The sequence below is a fragment of the Otolemur garnettii genome, unplaced genomic scaffold (assembly GCF_000181295.1).
Source record: "Otolemur garnettii isolate 467f Iridium unplaced genomic scaffold, OtoGar3 scaffold00068, whole genome shotgun sequence".
In the NCBI taxonomy this organism is placed as follows: domain Eukaryota; kingdom Metazoa; phylum Chordata; class Mammalia; order Primates; family Galagidae; genus Otolemur; species Otolemur garnettii.
This window is the reverse complement of record NW_003852463.1, coordinates 1797379-1818098: the sequence shown is the minus strand read 5'-3', so window position 1 is coordinate 1818098 and position 20720 is coordinate 1797379. Positions and strand designations below refer to the sequence as shown.

At 48.6% G+C, this 20720-nt stretch overlaps 1 protein-coding gene across 3 annotated transcripts in view; it reads right to left on the bottom strand.

Moving 5' to 3' along the window:
- SLC4A5 (solute carrier family 4 member 5) overlaps nt 1-20720 on the bottom strand; it is a 102153-nt gene that overhangs the window by 26358 nt on the left and 55075 nt on the right. For all 3 annotated transcript variants that reach the window (XM_012807421.1, XM_003793385.1, XM_003793386.1), the window contains 11 exons: nt 16494-16654; nt 15702-15854; nt 14427-14522; nt 12038-12093; nt 9751-9908; nt 9246-9333; nt 8218-8372; nt 7844-8038; nt 6093-6267; nt 4525-4658; nt 3595-3866 (listed from right to left, as the gene is read on the bottom strand). In XM_012807421.1, the coding sequence (XP_012662875.1) occupies nt 3595-3866; nt 4525-4658; nt 6093-6267; nt 7844-8038; nt 8218-8372; nt 9246-9333; nt 9751-9908; nt 12038-12093; nt 14427-14522; nt 15702-15854; nt 16494-16654 (1643 nt within the window). The remainder of the gene's footprint in view (nt 1-3594; nt 3867-4524; nt 4659-6092; nt 6268-7843; nt 8039-8217; nt 8373-9245; nt 9334-9750; nt 9909-12037; nt 12094-14426; nt 14523-15701; nt 15855-16493; nt 16655-20720) is intronic.

The following is a 20720-nucleotide window of genomic DNA, read 5'->3' as shown; positions in this document are numbered from 1 at the left end:
CAGCCATCATTGTTGTTTGGCGGGCCCGGCCTGGATTCAAACCTGCCACCTTAAGTGTATGTGGCTGGTGCCTTAGCCACTTGAGCCACAGGCACCGAGCCTAGATTTTCTACTTTTAGTAGAGACAGGATTCACTCTTGCTCAGGCTGGTCTCAAACTCCTTAGCTCAAGGGATCCTCCTGCCTTGGCTTCCCAGAGTGCTGGGATTATATGTGTGAGCCACAGTGCCTAGCCCCTATTCTCATTTCACATGACCCTTCTGCTCCCCGCATCTTCTGCCTCCCTCACTCCTAACTCATAGGGCCAGGCTTTCCAGGTATGCAGACACTCAGAAAGAGCCAGGCTTTGGAGGCCTCCTGCCTTCCCTTTCTCCTGAACTATAAGGATAGAAGCAAGGGCTGGGTGCTCCTCCCCTTCCTTTTCCCAGCAAAGGCAGACTCTGCAGTTTCCCTGCAGCAATTCTGGGTAGGGAGGGAGGAGGCTTACTGGCCAGTTTGTTAGGACCAAGACTGAAATATGTTGCAGGCCCCATTTGGCTCCTGCTAGTTGGCTAGAAACCCAGAAAGAAGAGGTTGATCTTGGGGCTTCTCCCAATCTCTAGCAAGTCATCCCACTCCTGCCAATGGCATCACAGGGCCCCTCTATGCCATTCCCTTCTGGGCCATCTGGGTGGGGCTGGGTGGTGAAGGCATTCAGTTTTGAGCCCAGGAAGAATATTCCTAAAATTGCTACAAACCCAGAGGTTGGTTAGGATTGTTTTGAAGCTGGCTTCACTTATTAGAAATCAGGGACATCAGCTGTCTTTCCTCACATTACTGACCACAAGAACATGATGTTCAATTAAGGGCAGAGACAGAGAAGCTGGGCAAGAAGCCCGACTCAGGGCCACCCACCCAAGTGCTAGAGAATTCCTGGCTGATGTTTGAACCTCGGGACTTCAGAAGTGTTTCCACTACCCAACATTTCCATTGGACCAGACATTCCTTTCATGTCTTCTGCTTAGGCTTATCGATTCTTTTGTATTGAGAAGTTTGTACAGTTTATCTGAAAGCTATTTGAGATGAACGTGGAAGAAATGTAACATGGGATATTCCAGAAACTTTCTAAATATCAAATATTTAAAATTTTTTGTGTTTACAAAGTGGTACTCACTTGGGGTTGAAAGCAGCCAAATCAATGTGTGCAGCGTTCATAAACAGAATACAAATCAGTTACAATGGAAACAAAATTAAATATAAGAGAGAGTGGTGAAGACTGACAAAGAGTGAGTATGCCATAGTGAGATCAGGCTTTGTAGAATATGGAACAATTAATAAGCAGATGGTCCATAGACTGGGAAAGAACCTTACAGCACCCCCAACCCCTCTCCTCAGTATCCCAAATATCTAGCACTTGCCACATTCTCCTAATCAAAACTAACTTGTACTGGTTTCAGCTCCTCTATTCTCTGTGAAGAAATTGAAAACCTAATCTTACTGAGGTTAGTGGCTAATATTGGCTCAGTATTACTAATCAGCAGTTCGATTGAGCAGTGGTTCTCAAACTTGAAAGTGCATCAGAATCACTTGAAAGGCTTTTGGACATACAGATGGTCAGATCCTACCCCAGAGTTTCTGATTCAGAAGTGGAGTGGGGGGCCCAGAATTTGTATTTCTAACAAGTTGCCAGATGCTGCTGGTCTGGGGGCCACACTTTGAGAACTCTGCCAATAGCATGACCCAAAGAATAAGGTGACATCAGGCACCTGGGCAAGGCCAGAGGGGGAGCTATCTGGGAACAAGTGGCTTTATTATACTCCTCAAACCTTACCTTCTATGCTCCTATTTCCCCTGTGCCTAAGGCACCCCAGCTTTGGTTTTTCCTGTGGATGAATTATTCCATGTAACTCCAGAGTTTGGACTGTTTCTAAAAGAGATCAAAGACTTGTGCTTCTAGAAGACATGTTTGGGAAAACTTTGTGTTCAGTGCAATGAACCCACAGCCTGGGAGGCACAAGCAGTGAAAGGGAGTGCTCTGATGGGTGCTGGCCCACAGAGGCAGAATTCGCCCCAGGCAGAAGGGAAGGGCCTATGGGGAGGCTCTCCCTGCTCTGGGCAAACAACATGCCTTTGCTTAGGACAAAGAGTAGCTTCACCTATCACTGGATTTTAATGGAATAACTTAAAATTAATGATGGAAAAAATTAAGTCTAAATAGATTTCTTTACAAAATCAGTACAGCGACAGAGGAAGAGAGATACAGTGACAACTCAACTCCTTGCACAAGGCCTGGGCTAAAGTAGGGCACATAATAATTGTACAACAAATGTTTAGAATGGCTTGTGATGAATTTTTTATCCATAGTAATGTATTAAGGGGCTGAACAACCCAATATCTACCTATTTCCTCCAACTCAACCTGGATCTAGATCTGAAAACCTCACAAGAGTCCTATAGAATGGGCAGGACCACCATTGCTACCACTCTTTTATGGCTTGGGAAATGGAGGTTCCGTGTGATCTTGGGTGGTCTCTGGACCTCAGTTTGCTCTCTGTGAGTCCAAGCTGGTGGTGCCTGGATGTGTGTGTGGCTCCCGTTCCTGCTTTGTAGCATCCCTGGCAACCTGAGAACATCACACAGAAGGCTCTTGGGGGCATGATTATGACTGTGAAGGAGGCCAGAAGTTCAGACACTATGGGAAGCTTTAACATTACAGATGACAGTTTTTTTGGCCAGAAAGGAACTCCACAGGCATGGCACAGTTATCAGGTTGGCCAGTTCACCAATTCAGCCTCCCACCCAGCATGGGGATCCTTTTTACAACATCCTCAGCAGATGGACATCCACAGTGTGTCTAAGTGACTTGTTACTAGCCAAGGGGGCTGAGACCTCTCATGGTGGTGATTCCACCACTGTAGGTTCTTCTTAAATTCAGCCAGCATCTGGCTCCCTGGAGCTTCTATTCCCCATTACCTGTTCTGTTCTACATCTCGTGGTTACTGAGGGTGAATGTGTCCTTTCCATGACATAACAGTCCTTCTCTCACATCCCAAAGAGGCTGAATAACCCCAGGTTCTCCAGCTATTCTTGAAATGGCATGGTTGATGAACCCTCTACCCTGCATGTGTTCCCATTTATAGGGATGTTCATCTATCTGGTATGGTCTTGCCTTACAAGATGTGTGACCCCTCTGGCAGCACAGTGATGGGCTGAGCTCATTATAGCATGCACTATGGAGTTGGGAGGCTTTACACACTATGAGTCTCCCTCTGGCCTGGGCAGCACTTCTGACAGATATGTGGCCTCCAGATATGTGGCCTCCACATCACCCCACACCAAGGCAAAGTTGCCTACTTCTTCCTGGGGTACACCCATGGTGTCCTGATTATAAACCTGCATGTGAGTATTTTGACTCCTATGAAATCTACTGTCCCCTTGGCTTCCTTCGGAAAACTTGGTTTAAGACCCTGCACTTGCTCCCTTGGAGCAGTAAGCCCTGGGCTGAGCAGCCCTTCCCATATAGGCTCAGTCTCCTGCATTTGAGTAGAGAGCTGTGGTGAGGTAGGGAAGCAGGTGGAAGGGGGAGGGTCCATACCACATCTGGGGTTACTGGTTACCTGTGTCAGGGGCAACACACTCGCATTTGTAGGTGGTGATGGCGTCGGGCTTGAAGTCCATGTTGATGGGGTAGTACCTGAAGGCACTGATCATCTTCTTGATGGCATCATAGATGAAGATGAAGCTGATGAGGGTGGAGAAGCCTTCCTCGGTGAAGCGGGTGATGTATTTAATGATAAAGCTGGCATCTGTGGCCACCAGGACAAGGCACTGGACAGCTGAGTGTAGGCCAATCCAGAGGCGGAACTCCATGTAGTCCAGGCCGTTGCCTCTGGAAGGCAGAGGGAAGGGAGGGGCCTCCAGTCCAGGGCTCCTGGCTGTGCTCAGCACAGATGCCCATCTAGGGACTGTAAGAGGGCTAGGGACAGAGACAATTCCTGGGTGGAGTTATCTGATTTCTGAGATCCCATGGGGGGTGGGAAGGAGACACAGGAAGCACCAAGACATCTCAGTGCTTACACAGTAGTTGGTAACAGACAACCAGAGTAAGCAAAAAAATGGCATTTCAGGGGACCAGGGCTGGAACAGGCCTTAGAGGTGATCTAGTCCCAACCCTCATGCTGTAGATGAAGTCAGTTAGGACTGGAGTGGAGTCAGGAACTGTGCAGGTCCAGAAGGCTGCCCCTTCTGACATGTAGCCCAAGACTTTTTATACACTGTACTGACCTTCAAGTTGTAATTGCTCATGAGCCTCTCCTTGTCTTTGCTGGTCCCTATGGGCTGTGCTAATATGCACTAGGGTGGCTCAAAGGCAGGTATCTGGCAGGAGTCAGGAGGGACCACATGGAGCACCAAGTTCCTCCTCTCGCGTACTTAAGGAGGGCTTTGGTGCCCAACTCTAGCCTCATCTTTGAGTCTGTTCCCCTGCCCTGGGCTTGGCACACTGCCAAGCATGAAAGTAGGCACCTGGGCCAACAAAGGACACCTACTTGCTGAAGTCAAAGAGGAGCTTCTCGAAGATGAGGATGGGCCCTGTGCTGCTGAGGATGATGAGAGGCTGTCCCGAGAAGAGGCAAAACAAGGAGCCAGCCATGGCAGTGCCCAGGAAGCTCTCCATCACTCCCTGGAGACATGAGGAATGTGAGGCTCATGCAGGCAGGACAGGGCTCTCTCCACACAGCGGCAGCCCAGCCAGCCCTCCAAGGGCCCGGCCTCAGTTTGTGGGCTTTGTTCTGAACCCTGTTCCCCATCTCTGCTCCCTGTCTCCTACTCCACAATGTGACCAGTGTTACCCTCCCTAACTCCATTTGTATAAAGATCCTGTGTGACTTTTAGGGCATCCTATAACCTAGTAAACAGTGGATATGCTTGTCCCTGCGTCCATTCTCCTCCCATGGTAGTCTAACCCATTCCTCCATCTAATTATTCACTCATCCAAACGTGTTTGGTTCTTTTAGAGGTCAGATCATCCATTCATTCATTCAACGTCTGTTAACTTCCTATTATGTGCCAGACCCCCAAAATGAGCAGGAAATTGACCAGGAAAATAGGGTTAAGTGGAGTGATGGGAAAGTGTGACCTAGGAAGAAGGACAGTATGTACAAAGTCTGGGGTTGGAAGATGGCATGTCTTTGAAGAACTGAATGATGATCAGGACTGATGGAGAAGGGAACATGGAGTGGGAGAGCAGGGCAGGGCTGCAGAGAGGTAAGTAGGGCCCAGTCAGGAGAACACATGGGGGAGGAATCCTTGAGTCAGGGATGAGGCCAGCTTTCTGTTGGGGACAGCTGAGTGAACCATGGGGTCAGGTGTCATGCTGGGGGAAGCCCAGAAGCAGAAGTTCAGGAGAGAAGATGGATGAATGTTGGCTGTGCAAGCTGGGGGCTCCTGAGGAGCAGCCATGAGCATGTGCCCAGGTGGCGGCTGGACATTGAACCTGAAGCTCAGGAGAGAGGTGTGGCTGGCAATAGGCACTCACCTCAGTTTATCTACAAAGGGTGCGCTGAGCTTTCCAGTGCCTTCACTCTACAGGCACCCATCAGAGAAGACCCTTGCCTAGGAGCCTAGGAGTTGGCCTGGTATCTCTGCTGAGCCGATGTTTTCTCACAGAGGCCTGTGTTGTTGTCATGGTAGGAGCTTACCATCCTTCTAAAACTGTCTTAACTCCAAACTAAGAATTCAAGTTTGGCTTAATTAAAAAAGTATGGGGAGAAAGCCACATTAGCAACTCAGGTAATGGAGTTAAGTTCGTTCACATATCAGTTCATTTAAGTACTAATCGCCACAGTAGCTGAATCCCCTTAAAAGTCTAACCTATCTATAGCATCTTTCACTGTGGTCTTTAGTAAGTCCATCTCCTACCATGATTTAACTTTAGATCTTTTAATTACTATTAGATGATTACTTTTTATTTTGAAGGGTATAGATAAGAGAAAATATCCTGGGTTTTCTCTGCCTGGGTGGTGAATGAAACCTTGGGTGGGAAGAAACTTTCTGCTGCCACTAGGTGGCGGCTGATTTTACTGGTTTCACACTTGTGTTCCCGGCTCACACATACCTGATAATTGTCGGTGGCATCGCCCAGAAGCCCACCAAAGGTGATTGCGTTGGTGATACAGCCGAGGTAGATGAATAGGATGGCAGAGATGGACTGAATGTGGAAACCATCGTAGAAGTCACTTGGGAACCAGGGCAGCTTCCTCTTGATGTCCAGGCGCAGGCCACCAAAGAACCTGCTTAAGACAGGCCCAGGGGTGCTTTCTCACACTAACATCAGGGGGAAGCAGGCTATTTACAAGAACCTGCAGAGTCTGGGGCAAGCAAGGGAACTTGAGGAGGGGTGGGGGTGGAGGGACAAGGATCTTTCCACCAGAACCTTTAGGATCTGAAAGTTTGTGGTGGCGCCATCCACACTGGGAAGGGTGGACTTAGCCTGTTTGGGAAAGGGGAAGTCTGATGGAATGGAAATCACAAATGGTGATCCCCTCACATGCCTGATTATCCCCAGGGCTCCTGCCTTTGGGAAACACAGGTGTGTCCAACTTCAGGAAACAGAGACGTTCCAGATTATAACATGGATTAATTAAGGACAAATTCTAAATTTGTAAGAGGCATATTTTGCTCTCTAGAACAACTACGAGGGTAGTTTTAGGTTTGGAGATGGTGTTTATTGGGGTGCTATTTCCCATAGCTCCTAATGCACTCTCTAGCATGCAGCAGAGTTTCTCAGCCTTGACACTACTGACACTTTGGATTGGATAATCCTTTGTTGCCAGAGTCCCGGAAGGAAGTTGCCCTGTGCACTGTGAGATGTTTAGCAGCACCTCTGGCCTATACCTATTAGATGCCAGTAGCATCTCCCCCTCCAGTTGTGACAAACAAGAATGTCTCTAGATATTGCCAAATCCCCTGGGCAGGGGGATTCATTCTCAAAGCTGTAATTTACTCACAGCTTTGCAGAACCATGTCCTATCCTGGATCTAAATCAACCCGAGTGACTCCAAGGGCTGTCAGAGAAACCCAGCAGAATTTTCTCTTAATTTCTTAAAAAAACAGAAAAGGAGTTTTTGAATAGATATTGAGTTTATCAAAAAAGAAAGTACTGTTATGAATTGAATCGTATCTTCCCAAAAGATATATTAAAGTCCTAAATCCCAGGACCTGTGAATGTGACCTTATGAGGATGTAAGGGTCTTTGCGGATACAATCAAGTTAAGAGGAAGTTACTAGGGTGGGTCCTAGTCCACATACATTAGGGTGTCCTTGTAAGAGGAGGAAAATGCTATGTGAAGACAGAGACGTGCTCAGGGAGAAGTCCATATGGTGACAGAGGCAAAGACGGGAGTGATGCAGTTGCAAGCAGCCAACACCAAGGATTGGTGGAGACCACCAGAAGCTTAGAGGAGGCAGGAAAACTCTCCTTGGAATCTCAGGGGGAGCATGGCCCTGCCAACATCTGATTGGAAACTTCTGGCCTCCAGAACTGAAGGTGAGTAACCTTCTGTTGTTTTAAGCCACCTAATATGTGGCACTTTGTTGTGGCAGTCCTAGGAAACAAGTACTAGACAAGAGGGTATGTAGAGAAAAGTTTGACTTCCTCCATTACTGCATCTGCTGTCCCATTCCCTTCTCTTGGATCTCCCTTTTTGAGATTCAAGAGGGGCTTGGAGGGCTCTGGGAGGGAGAAAGCACCCTGGTCAGTGCCCATAGTCTACAGGCAGTGGTAGGGAAGGTCCCAAAGGCTGAGAGAGAGGGGGAAGAGGCAGGCCTAAAGGACCACAGGGTCACTGTCAGGCCTGAGGTGGGCACCTTCCTGTCCAGATAAGCTCTTCTCCGACTTCGTGCACGGCTGGCATCTCTCCGTCATCCCCGCCGCTGGCTCCACTGGTGCCACTGCCACCAGCCCCGCAGCCACCTCCTCCACCGCCTCCTGCAGCCATACCACCACCTCCTCCTACAGAGCCATTCATCTGGCCCAGCTCCGCCAGGGAGAACACGGACTTCCTGGAAGGGGAGGGGACCAGGGAGAGTGGAGCCCACAATCCTGGGAAGGGCCAGCATCCAGATTTTACAAATGCTCACATTTAGCTTGCAGTTTATTTTAAAAGAAATAAAATAATACCAGCAAAGTTGAAACTCCCTTTGTCCTCCCCCCTCTCCAACCTCCTCACTCAGATACATACCTCTTGTCAGCAGAGGGCACTTTTTTGGGGGGCTCAATTCGGATATTCGGGTCCCATTCTCCAGGGGGAAGGACAATGACCTCATCCAGAAACTCATCAATCCCTGCGATCAGATCTTCCCGGTTGCGCGCTTTATAGGCCACGTCGCTGAAGAGCTGGCAAGGAGAGAGGAGGGAGAAGACACGAGCCTCTCCAAAGGGCTCATGTCTAGTGTCAGAGGAACCCTCTGAACCCTGCTTGCCTGCCCACTTGCTCTCGGGTCTGGGGATGAGCACACAGCACAGCAGGAAGAACACGGCCAGGGGGATCTGAAGGCAGTCTCTGTGTTCTTTCTGCAGTTTACTTAGCCTTTCTGGTTTCAGTTTTCTACACAGCCAGCACATTAGGAAACCTTTACAGTGCCCAGTCCGAGGAGCTTGGATGTTTCACATGCATTTTTACCTCCCAGCTTTTCAATCTGGGAGCCTTGTCAGTCACACTGTCTCCAGAGCACGCATGCTTTCAGACTTACAGGTGTGATCAGGTTATGCCTGTATTAAAGTCCTCTAGGATCCCCAGCACTCTGGCGACAGAGTGTGAACTTTCAGCTCTGCTTACAGGCTCTGTGGAGTCTCTGGCTCGCCTGTCTAGTGTCACCTCCTGCCCTCAAAGCTCTTGCACTGAACCTACATTGAACCACTTCCATCCAGCTTCTCCAAGCCCAACCCTTTCCCTTTGTCTGGAATGCCCGCCTTCTAGGCGTGTGCTGGGTCTAGCTACCTCCTGATCACCCCTCGCTTTAAAGCCCTCTCATTTGTGAAGTCCTCCGAGTCCCTGGGCAGCTAGCACATGATTAATTTTAGTATAGACCCTGACTGATCACTCCTAAAGGACAATGACTCTTCCCTGATCCCCGTAATCTTCGGCATCTGGCACAGCACCTGCTATGCAGTAGGTGCTCAGAAGTGCCTGCTGGACAAATGAATGAAGGGGCCGCACCTGACGGGAGCTGCCACATTCAGGGGCACGTGCTTTTGATCACCACTTACGTCATCCACCATGAGGGTTGCAATGGCGCGGCCAATTTCATTGTAGGATTTTGCTCTCCCGGAAGGACCCAGTAGTATGAACAGAAATCTGTAAAGAAGATAAAGGAGGAGACAAAGAAGATGTAAGAGGAGGAGGAAAGTGAAAAGGAAAACAGAAGCAGGTAAAGAGAGGAAATCTGCCCTAATCAGGATCCATTCTTGGCTTTTCAACTTCCCTCCTTTGAGCCCTATATTTGCTTTGGGGGAGCATGGCCTCTTCCACTCCTACTGGGCCCCCCTTGAGCACCCTCTTCTTCATCCTGCCTGCCAAGCCCACCTGACAGCTTCTCTCCCAGCTGTTGTCTCCTTCTCTTTTGTGCTTATTTTTAATGAAATCCCTATAACTCTTCCCTAGTCAGAAGATCTCCCTCCCCAGCGCGCCACTATGTTGAGGGGTGTCTCTGGCAGGAGCGCTGAACAGCTGGCTTCCTGATGGTGGCCTGGGGCAGGTGACAGTGGCTCTCACCTGGTGGGGACGGGCACCTCCGTCACGCCGCCCAGCATGGCAGACTGGATGAGACGCACGAAGGCGATGAACGGCTGGTCTAGGAAGTCCACCTCACCCACGAGCACGTTGGAGGCTTCTGAGTCCTTTGGGATCTTCTTCATAAATTTGTTTTTCCGCTGGTCAGGGAGAGGGAAATGAGATACCGGTGGATACTCCCTCACTGCCCTTCAGTGGATACCTGCTGTCACTCCCTCAGTGGCTTTCAGACTGCTTGGAGGCCTCCCTGGGAAAAATTCTCGAAGCTGTTCTGACAGACCCAGCAGGTAGGCTGGGAGAGGCACATGAGAGAGGGCTGCACTTTGATAATCTTTTAGATTCAGTGGGGGGAGGGAACGTCTCCAAAACTACCTGGCAATCATCAACAGCCCCATGGATCCTAATGTGGTGAGGAAACCAAGGGCAGGAGTTAATGGGAAGGCCAGAGTCCCCAAGGCTCAAAAAGTCCTTTTGTTTGGGGCATAGTCATCTGATTAATAAGCAGCAATCTTCAGGGTGGAGGGCTGGGTGTGCCAGAGCAGCCACCATCCCCATACCAGCTCCTAGAGCCCTGGGCATCCGGCAGGGAGAATGTCCAGGGAGTGGGAGGAGAGGTGAGATGGGCAGGAGCACCCTGCAGAATGAGGCTTTGGGGTGGCCCAGCCAACTCACTTGCGATCCAGGAGACAAGAAGGATTGAAATAGGGCCTTGGTTTTTCACTGCAGGTTGTGACATGTGTAGTCAGGAGGCCAGGGTGGTAGCATCCCAGAGATGGGGGTATGCTGATGTCTGGCCATCCTGGCTTGGTCACAGCCCGGGCACAGGCCCTCATGACCAGGGCACTGCTGACCCCACCTCCTGACCCCACAGAACTCTGTTCCAGCCCTGTATTGTGGCATCCCTGCAGCGTGGCAGTGCTATCTGAACCCGTTCTCTGTTCATGTGGGAGCTGCCGCTGAGAACAGCCATGGAATTTAGGTTTGTTCAGACCAATGATGAAGAAAGTTCCTGCAGAGCAAATGCCCTGGGCTTGTACCTGCAGAGCTCCCACTGGCACGCAAGCCCCAGTGCTGCAGTATGAGCAGCCAGGTCCCTAAACCTGGGAAGCATTGCCTGGTGCAGGTGACACTAGTATTTTCATTACCAGTTACACCTCGATTAAAATAGGTTATGAAAGACTTTCATGAGGTATGCTTTCTTACCATGGCTCTGTTGTCTGTATGTGTGACTAAAAGTGTTGAATTTGCTACATAATATTATGGAATTCTGACTGGTTCCTAAATTACTCCCAAATTAAGGGGTCTACAATCAGACTGCCTGAGTCGAATCAAGGTCCTGCCACCTTTCAGAAGTATGGACTTGGGAGTGTTCAGTGCTCTATGCCTCACCGTTTTCTGATGAGTAAAATGGGGGTGACAATGGTGCTCTCCCGATGCTCAGAACATTGCACGGCACAGCACACCCAGCCCCAGCAAGTGCACCTTACATGGTGGCTGATCTTGCCATTGTTATTATTTTGTTTTTTGGCATCAAAGGACCCTCAGGACACTAGGGACTGTCTTGATTTTGCCTTCCATCAGACTTGGGGAGTACCTAAAAGGCCCTGAGGTCACTCAAACTCCTGAGGATTCCTCACTACATTGCAGGTTTCCTTTGTCACCTTTCTCCTATGCCTGGGGCACAGGTGAGGGGCCTGAGGTTTGCAGGGATTGGAACTGAGGGGCCTCCTCTAGGCAGAGTTCCCAACCTGTTTGTAGGATTCTGATCTCATCAAGAGATCAAGTTAGTGGGAGACCAGAGGTGATGTTCTCCTGTCCCAGCTGAAGAAGAAAACACATTATTTTGGGTGGTCCAGGTAACTGCCACTGTTCTCCCAATAGGGAGGATTTACTTCCTTCTCTCTGCCAGTCCCACTCCCTACCCCGTCTTTAAAGGTAATCGTGGGTCACAGGGGAGGTGAAGGTCTGTGTGCTGGTCTTCTCTCTCCAACAGAGCCCAAGCTCAAGGACAGCGGGGGTCATCTGATCTGGTTCTCTGTCCCCCACTGTCCCCAGGGCCTGGCACAGAGCCAGCACCTGGGACTCAGTACCTGACTGACAGGTTGGGCACAGTCACCAAGGCAGCCTAGAGCTCCCACTGGGGTCCTTCCTGGGAACTCCTGGTCCTTCAGGGAAGTGGAGTTGTGCCTACAGAGGTCCCCTGACACTGAAGCCAGAGATTCTTCCTGCTTGGGCCCTCCACTGCAGCCCAGGGCAAGAGCTTTACTACCTGGTCTGTGTTTGGTGTCCGGGAAATGTCATTCATGCTCCTGCTCTGGGCGTGACCTAGGAAACAAGAAAAAGAAGGTATCTCAGGGAAGCCAGGCTCTCACAGGTCCTTTTCCCTTGGCCCTACTCATGCCTCTCCCATGTTCACAATGAAAGTGAGGACGCCCCCCGCCCCTGTTCCCCAGCCTCCCTAAGCTAGCATCCCCTCACTCTCCTTCCTGTCAGTGGCAGCTTTCCTACAAGAGTTGCTAGACCCTGGTTCTTCCTCCTCACGTCTCAATCACTAGCTTCCAGGTCTGTAATTCCTGGCACACTTGAGACTCCACTCAGGTCTCTACCTCTCCACCCCAGTATCCTGGACTCCACCAGGACGTCTACTCTGTGGGTGACAGAGCCCGGACAGAGAGAGGGGCAGAGATGTGTTATTAGATGAGGTGTCACTGAGCTCATAGTTTGTTGGTGAGGAAACTTGTTTCACTTCTGTTCTCCATGCCCATAAGAATCGTTAAAGATGAGTCGAGGATTTAGGCTGATGAAGGGGGGGCAGGCTCCCCATAAAGAAACAGCAAGAGAGAATTATATGAATTGCCCAGTATTTCCTTCCTCTGTGAAGATGGGAGAAAGCTGCCACTGTCCGTTAGCAGCACAGTCTCCTGCACACACACAGACCCATCACTTCTCAGCTTTTGGCCTATGGCTACCCTCTGCTTCCCAAACTCTGGTCTTGCTTCTCCTTCTCTTTCTTGGCATTCCTCAGACTGCTGTCTTTGCCCTCTTCCCCTCCAGATGTGTCACCCTCGCAGTCCTTGGTCAATCACATTCACTCCTGTTGCTTCCACCACACATGTGGGCCAAGGCTACACCCAGGGTGGTGCATCTCCAGTCTACTCTCTCTTCTGAACTTCATACCCTTACAGCAGCCCCTTTTGGCCCCTTGGGGACCCTATTCCACTCACAGTCCCTCCCTCCATCCTCTGGCTGTTCAGGAGACATCTAGGACCAGGCCCCTTCTGCTTCCCCGCCTCCTGCTTCCCACTCCTCATTAACTCTGGCTCTGCCCTGTCCTCTCTGTTCCTGAATGCAGGCCCAGGGTTTTGCTTCCAATCTCGTCCCCTTCTAATTTATTCTTTCTCAGGCAGAAATCTGGTCATCGCTTGCTCCTGCTTCAAGCTTCTCAGAGGTCCCCATTACCTTCAGAATAAAATCTGGGTTCTGTGGCTGAGTGCACAGGGCCGTCTTTGATTTGACCCTCATCTGCCCTCCCCATACACCCTGGGCACTGACAGCTCTTTCCCTTCACCTGCTATTTATCTCCTCTGTGCAGAACACCCTCCCTCCACCCTGCGTTCCTGGAACGCTCCTAGGAACGCTCCTAGTTACTCTCCGGGGCTCAGACCTGTGTCTCCTCCACTCTGAGCCTTCCCCCGTATGGAACCCTCTGTGAACTGGGCCACCTGGGGCAGGTGCCCACTCTGTCTCACACAAAGCTGTACTCACTCATTCTTGCTTGTCATCTAAGTTCCCATCCAGAGCTGTGGCAGTGTGGCAGTGATCTCACAAGCAATGATAACTGTGTGGAAGGTCGACCCAAAGCCACCTTCTGCCCACTAACCACTGCCTCCGGCACCCCTATGTGGAACAGGCAGGTAAGGGCGACTAATTGGACTCAGAGGTCCTTAGCACAGAAAAACCCCAATGGCTGAGGCCGTGGGCAGGGGCCACATTGCCCTCAAGTCATTCCTCAGATCAGGGACAAGGGCATAGCCCTGGGCTGCACTTGCTTGTATCTTTGAATTTTAATACAAGTATTTAAAGGAAAATACTTCCGCACATTCCTTTTTCGGTTTCTCCCCATTTCCCAAGCTCTCTCTCCTTCCCGCAGCTCACCTGTCTGTGCATCCCTGATGAACTGCCTGAAAAATCCAGCTGCAACCTCTCACCTTCCAAGCCTGTATTTCTTCTCTGTGGTGGTACAAGACTGTCACCCAGTGGTGGGATCGCTGCCTGACTGTCCGGGGGAAAGGACCTAGCCTGTTATTAATTTGGTTTCTAGGAAAGCTTTTCACTCCCAAAGCAGGGCTAGTAGTTTGGTGAAACAAAGGTACAGACTAAGATAAAATGCCTAGAGCATGGGATTAGGCATTGATTATGCCAAGACTTGATTTAGACTACAGCTTCATTTTTTAGAGGAATTATCTGAAATATTATGGTGGCAAATTAGGCCCTGAGAGCAGCTCAGGTTTGGGGTGAAAGTTAAATGTCTCCTGATGTATGTCCTGAAATTTCTTGGCAGATTCTGGGCTTTTATTCTCCACATATGATGGTGTGGAAAGGCCAAAGCTGCCACAGCCTGAACAAAGCTGCCACTGAGTCGCGGGGAACGCACTCACACAGACGTCCGTAATCTGCGCCTTGCCGCACCCGCAGGTCTTCGGTGGAGCGGTGTAGACTCGGGCCTGGTGCGGGGCTCCGGGCAGGGCTGCGATCTAGAAGGGGGAACAGAGAAGACTCGGCTTGGGCAGCCTTGCTGGGATAGCACAGCCTCCCGGATTAGCATGGTATACTCGCGGGGTCATGTCAACTAAATAAAACTGAGTTACAAGACATGTCTCTTCCTCTTCCAGGAAGAAAGTTTTATTGAAGTAAGTGATTGATCTGAATAAGGTTGCAGAGAATGTTTGTACTGTGGAAAGTAAGATAGATACACAACTGATTAAATAGGTTCCAGATGTAGTAGATCACCCAGGTTCATCCCTAATCCTGCCACTTACAAGCTTAACCTCTCTATCTTGGGTGCCTCATCTGTAAAAGGGCATAATAAGAATGTACCTATGCCATGGGGTTATTGTGGGATGAAGTGAGTCAACACAGGAAGAACCCTCAGAACAATGCCCTAAACGTGGCAAATGCTGAGTAGGATCTTGTGTTATGTTACATTAAACACTTTCTGTTTTTAAACTATTCATTTAAAGAGATTCTTCAAGAATTTTTATGCAGCAACATTGTCCTGGTTACTGCATTTACCTGACAGGTTCAGCCTGGCTAGTGTTTCTGGACGTCTAGACTCAGATATTGAGAGCGAAGTGTTGGAGGGTCAAGTGCATGGAACAATCCACTCTCCTTTAGTGGGCCTGGACTCTGCTAATCAGAGTGACACCAACTACCAGGTCTGTAAGTCCTGGCACACTTGAGATGAGCCCAGCTCCTTCCACCACCCTGATGTGCTCCATTTTCTGCAGAAGCTCTTGGCTCCTCATAGAGGATAAGAGGGAAATTTCTGGGTCCTTTTCTTAAACCACCCATCCCTACCAGCATTTCCCAATGCTGTGCACACAGGAGATCTCCTAGGAGCTTTCTGGCCTCTCTCTCTGTTGCCAGGCCACACTCCAGACCTTACTCTCCAAGGAGGGCCCAGCCATTAGGACACACACATCAGGGCCCCTGGTGATTGCACTGTGCAGGCCACTCCCTTCCTAGAAATTGTTCTGCTCTGGTGGTGGGGACAACAAGGATGTGTGGAGGGGTCCCTGCAGACCTGCCAATAAAGGAGGCTGAGAAATCACCAGAACCTTGGAATTTCTACAAAAACCACTAGCCACCAAGGCGGGCTCACCCAGGGACTGGCAATGCATGCCCCATGCCCATCAGCGTGAGGCCTGACTCACTTGTGGTGGAGACCGACTTTCCAATGTCGACTAAGGAGCGGTGGATGGGCTTCTTGGTTTGGTGACGGTGCCTCCTCAGGAGGACGTAGCTGACCCTCTCCCGGAGCTCAGGCCGCAGGAGCCCATCTTCAATCTGCTTGTCAATGACATCATCTGCGTAAGAAACAAGTGTGCCTTGTCCATGTGGGACAGAGCAGCCCTGGGGTGGGAATCCCCAGTTTCAAGTCTAAGTGTGATTAAAGGTGCCCTGGAGGTGGCAGGGGATGTGGAAATAGTCCTGGCTTTGCCCCTAACTGTGGAAAACTGGGCATATCACCAGTCCTCACTCTCCTCAAGTTCAAGGGCAAGTGCATATCTCTGTGTGTACGTGGTATAGAGGAGTCTCTGCTCTTTCCATCAACATTATTAAGAAAAGTAAAAGAAACAGTACATATGAAAGTGCCCCAGAAAGCACAAGAATAATGTGTTAAATGGTTTTAGATCCAAAATGAATTATTTTTGTTAAAGTATTTTGGGCATAATATTTCTGGCAAAATCTAAAAAAACTCACAAAAATTTTTAGGTATGAAAGGCAAGCTGCCCTCTCCCTCTGACATGCCACTAAATGACAGCAATGATCCATTTTACCCTGAAAAGAAATAGATTGTCATGGCAAGAGGTATGTCTGACCATGCCCGGGGCTGTTCTCCCTGTTTGCTTGGGAGCCAGAGGCAAAGCTGGTCTCTGTAGAATCAGGCAGGTGTCAGGCACCACAGGAGAGACACCCACAGCCCACAGCAGCCCCTGCCTCACCTATGATCTGTGGCAGGGACCCGCTGTCCAAATCCAGCAGCACTGTCCCCGTCTGCAGGCAGGTACGGAGCTCGAAGAGGCTGTGCAAGGACAGTGTAGACACGTGGGGCTTGCTCCAGCGCTCGCCTCCTTCCTCCACCTTTTCTTCAAACTTTATCCACCTGCAAAGGAGAATGATGGGGCTCAGTGAGGCCACTGCCCTCTGGAGGAGGCTGGATATGACCTGGGGGGGGGGTCATGATGCCTATGCTGTTAGGGCATTTGTCCTAGACTCACAGGCAGAGGATCTCTGGGGGACACGGTCCCTATGCATCCTCCAACCCTCTGCACCATGGTGTCATGCTAAGGACAAAGCAGCGTCCAGAGAATGACTATGAATAGGCATGAGGGATCTCCTGGGGGTGACAAGAATGTTCTAAAATTGAGCTATGGTGATGGTTGCACAGCTCTGTACAATTACCAAAAATCATGCAACTGTGCACTTAAAATGAGAGGATTTTAGATTATTCTATGACAATAAAGCTATCTTTTAACAAAGTCTCAGCTGGGTCCTGGTTACCCCAGGTTGGTCACGTCTGAGTGTTCAGTGCAGTTTGCTAGGAGCAGAATGTTCTCTGACAAAATATATTCCCCATGAGCTCTGCTGCAGGGTCTGAAGATTCCATGTTTTTCACCCTGAATTTCGCTGTGAAAGTTTAGAACCCATGTCATCTGGGGAAGGAAAGAAATTAAATCAAGAATGTGTAGGAATTTGTCCTTTCTAGAAGCCTTGGAATCAGAGGCTGGGGTGGACGTGGTTGTGTGGGGATGGCTCAGACACTGGGCAGAAGCAGCACCCACCTGTCCCTCTTGCTCAGAGGGCAGCACCTGAAGGCCTGGGCAGCTGCCAAGGGAGCAAGAGCCCTGGCTGGAGGCCCCCAGGTCCCCTCTGAAAGATGTCAACCTCACGTCAGTGGGCAGTTCCATCTATTCCAGTTGAAATCCCAAGAGAAGATTTTGGGATCATGACTATCTGACTCTAAAGTTCTTCTGACAAAGTAAATGTTCAAGAATGGTTGAGGGAAGTTTTAAAAAGAGGAATGGGATATGCCTTAGCAGATAGAGTAACTTACTGAAAAGCTTGAGTAATTAAAATGTGATTCCCGGGCAGCACCTGTGGCTCAAAGGAATAGAGCGCTGGCCCCATATGCCAGAGGTGGTGGGTTCAAACCCAGTCCCGGCCAAAAAAAGAAAATGTGATTCCAGGCCAGACATATACAAGTGATCAATGGGACAATAGTCCAGACACAGCCCTGGGCACCCATAGGAATTAGGGTTTTGATGAAGGAGTTGTTTAAAAGACAGCCAACCTGTAGGGACTCACCAAACACTGCACTAAATTCTTCATGGATTAAAGTCTAACCATAAAAATAAATCTATGAGCAAAAATATAAATGTACTAGAAGAGAATATATAAGAGTATTTCTTTTCTTTTTCTTTTTCCTTTCTTTTTTTCTTTCTTTCTTTTTTTTTTGAGATAGCGTCTCAGCTCTGTTGCCCAGGGTAGAGAGCACTGGTGTCATCATAACTCACTGAAACCTCACACTCCTGGGCTCAAACGATCCTCTTGCCTCAGCCTCCTGAGTAGCTGGGACTACATGTGCCAGTCACAACGCCTGGCTAGTTTTTCTATTTTTAGTAGCGATGGGGTCTTTCTCTTGCTCAGGCTGGTCTCAACCTGCTGAGCTCAAGGGATCTTCCCGCCTCAGCTTCCCAAAATGCTGGAATTACATGTGTGAGCCACTGTGCCCAGCCAGAAGGGTATTTCTTATGTTCTTGGAGAAGATGGTAGAGTAAGATTTCCTGAACAAAATGTAAAGCCATAAAGGAAAAAAATGGACAGATTTAATTACACAAAATAAAATAAAACATCTAATAATAAAATAATACATAAGCCAAGTTCAGAGAAAACTAAGGTACTCAGAAAATTATTTGCAACAAAGCAATAAATGTCTAATATTTATTATACAACAAACCTTTTTCAAAGTAATTTAAAAACTTCAAATTACCCAGTAAGAAGGTAAACAATTCTGAGAGGAAATGAAGATGGTCAATAAACAGATGAAAAGATGCTCAACTTTACCAGTAATCAAGGACTTTTATTTTTTATTTTATTTTATTTTATTTTTCTTGAGACAGAGACTCAAGCTGTCCCCCTGGGTAGAGTGCCGTGGCATTACAGCTCACAGCAACCTCCAACTCCTGGGCTCAAGCGAGTCTCCTGCCTCCGCCTCCCAAGTAGCTGGGACCACAGGCGCCCACCACAACGCCCGGCTATTTTTTGGTTGCAGCCATCATTGTTGTTTGGCGGGTCCGGGCTGGGGATTCGAACCCGCCACCTTAGGTCTAGGTGGCTGGCGCCTTAGCCAGTTGAGCTATAGGCGCCGAGCCAATCAAGGACTTTTAAATTACAAATGAAATACATTCTTCACTTCTCATATTAAAAAGACTGACGACTTCCTGTGTCAGCAAAAACACAAGGAGATGCTCCCTTATCCACAGCAGGTGTAACAGCACAGCTTTCCCGACATGGGCAATCTCTTGCAACATGCAGCACACGTGCCTTTTGACCCAATGGTTCTGTTTCTAGAAGATTATCACAGAAATATAATCACACATCTGCACCCTGTCATATGTACACAAGGATGTTTCCTGAAGTTGTGTCTGCCAGGATGAAGCACTGGAAACTGCCAGTTTCTCAGGAGAAGCATTATTACATAGACTCTGTGTGTCCATGTAGAATACTGTCCAGAGAGAAATAAGAAGTATGCAGGTGAACTTATACACTAAAAGGATGGGCACTATCTCCCTATTTTATAAAAAAGAAAAACACGCCTGTGTGTGTGCACACACGTGTATGTGGACAAATGTTTGGAAATGCCCAGCAAGAGTTTTGGAAGGATTAATCGCAAATGGTTAACAATGATGACTTTTGAGCATAGCAGAGGGATTTGAGGGAGGGCAGGATTTAAGAAACTTTCACTCTATTGGGGCTAATTAGTGCAGTGAAAGTGCAGTTTGTTGAGGGCCATGACAGGTTTTGAATCCCAGCTCCATCTTTCACTAGCTGAGGACCCTAGATAAGTTACTTAATCTCCCATCCCCTTTGTTTTCTTCAGGAATGATCACAGCATACGGCAGTTACAGTGGTGCCATAAAATACACTCTGTTAGTATTAGCTTCTAAGTTAAGAATGAGGAGTATTACTTTCATTATTTTAGGAACAAGAAAGAAAGAAGAAAGTAAAGTCCTTTAAAGCTCTCCCAACCAGAAGACATCATGGTTGGTATTTCAGTGACTACCATTCTAGGACCTGTGTGCATTCATTTCTTTGGGATATACTCTCAGAAGTGGAATTGCTGTGTCTGCACATTTTTACATTTATAGCTTGCATTACCAAAGTGTTTTCCAGGTAGCTTGTGTCAGTGTACACTCCTCCCAAGGTGCATGGGATCTCCCACTTCCCTAGTCTCTCAGACTCTAGTATTTTCATTCTTTTTCACCTTGGTTCATTTGGTAATTGAAAATTTATATCACATTTGCATTTTTTTGATTACTGATGATATTTAACATCCTTCCTTTGTCAGATTTCCCCTTCATCTAACTGTATGAGTGCTTTGTATTATCAAAGTAATACTTGTACTTTGTATTATCAAGTATTTAACACCTTGATTCCAGTTGCTAGGAGCTGTGACGCCATGGCACTCTACCAAGAACAAGTGAGACTCTGTCTCAAAAACAAACAACAACAACAACAAAAATGTGTTTTGGCTCTGCGTCCATACCTCAGTGGGTAGGATGCCGGCCACATACACCGAAGCTGCTAAACAACAGTAACACCTTGATTCCACATATCTATTTGAGTCAAGTTCACCAGGCACTTGGCAGGGCCTTAGGGGGTTAGATGGACACAGACGGGAGAGGTTGACAAGAGGATGTCTGGGAGGGGAAAACCTAAAATTGGGGGCTGGGGCCAGAGACCAGGTGGATGCTTGCCTTGGAGACTCACCAAGGTGTAGCTGACTTTTATCTTGGAGAAATCTGTTTGTAGGGACATTATTTATATTATGGTAGATCCAAGTTTATATGATACCAAGGGTAAGGTTTCTCTAAAAGTTGTATTACGTAAGGGCTTACAAGAAATAGAACAAAGGACAATTCCAAATATTTCAGTTGAGGGAATGCTCA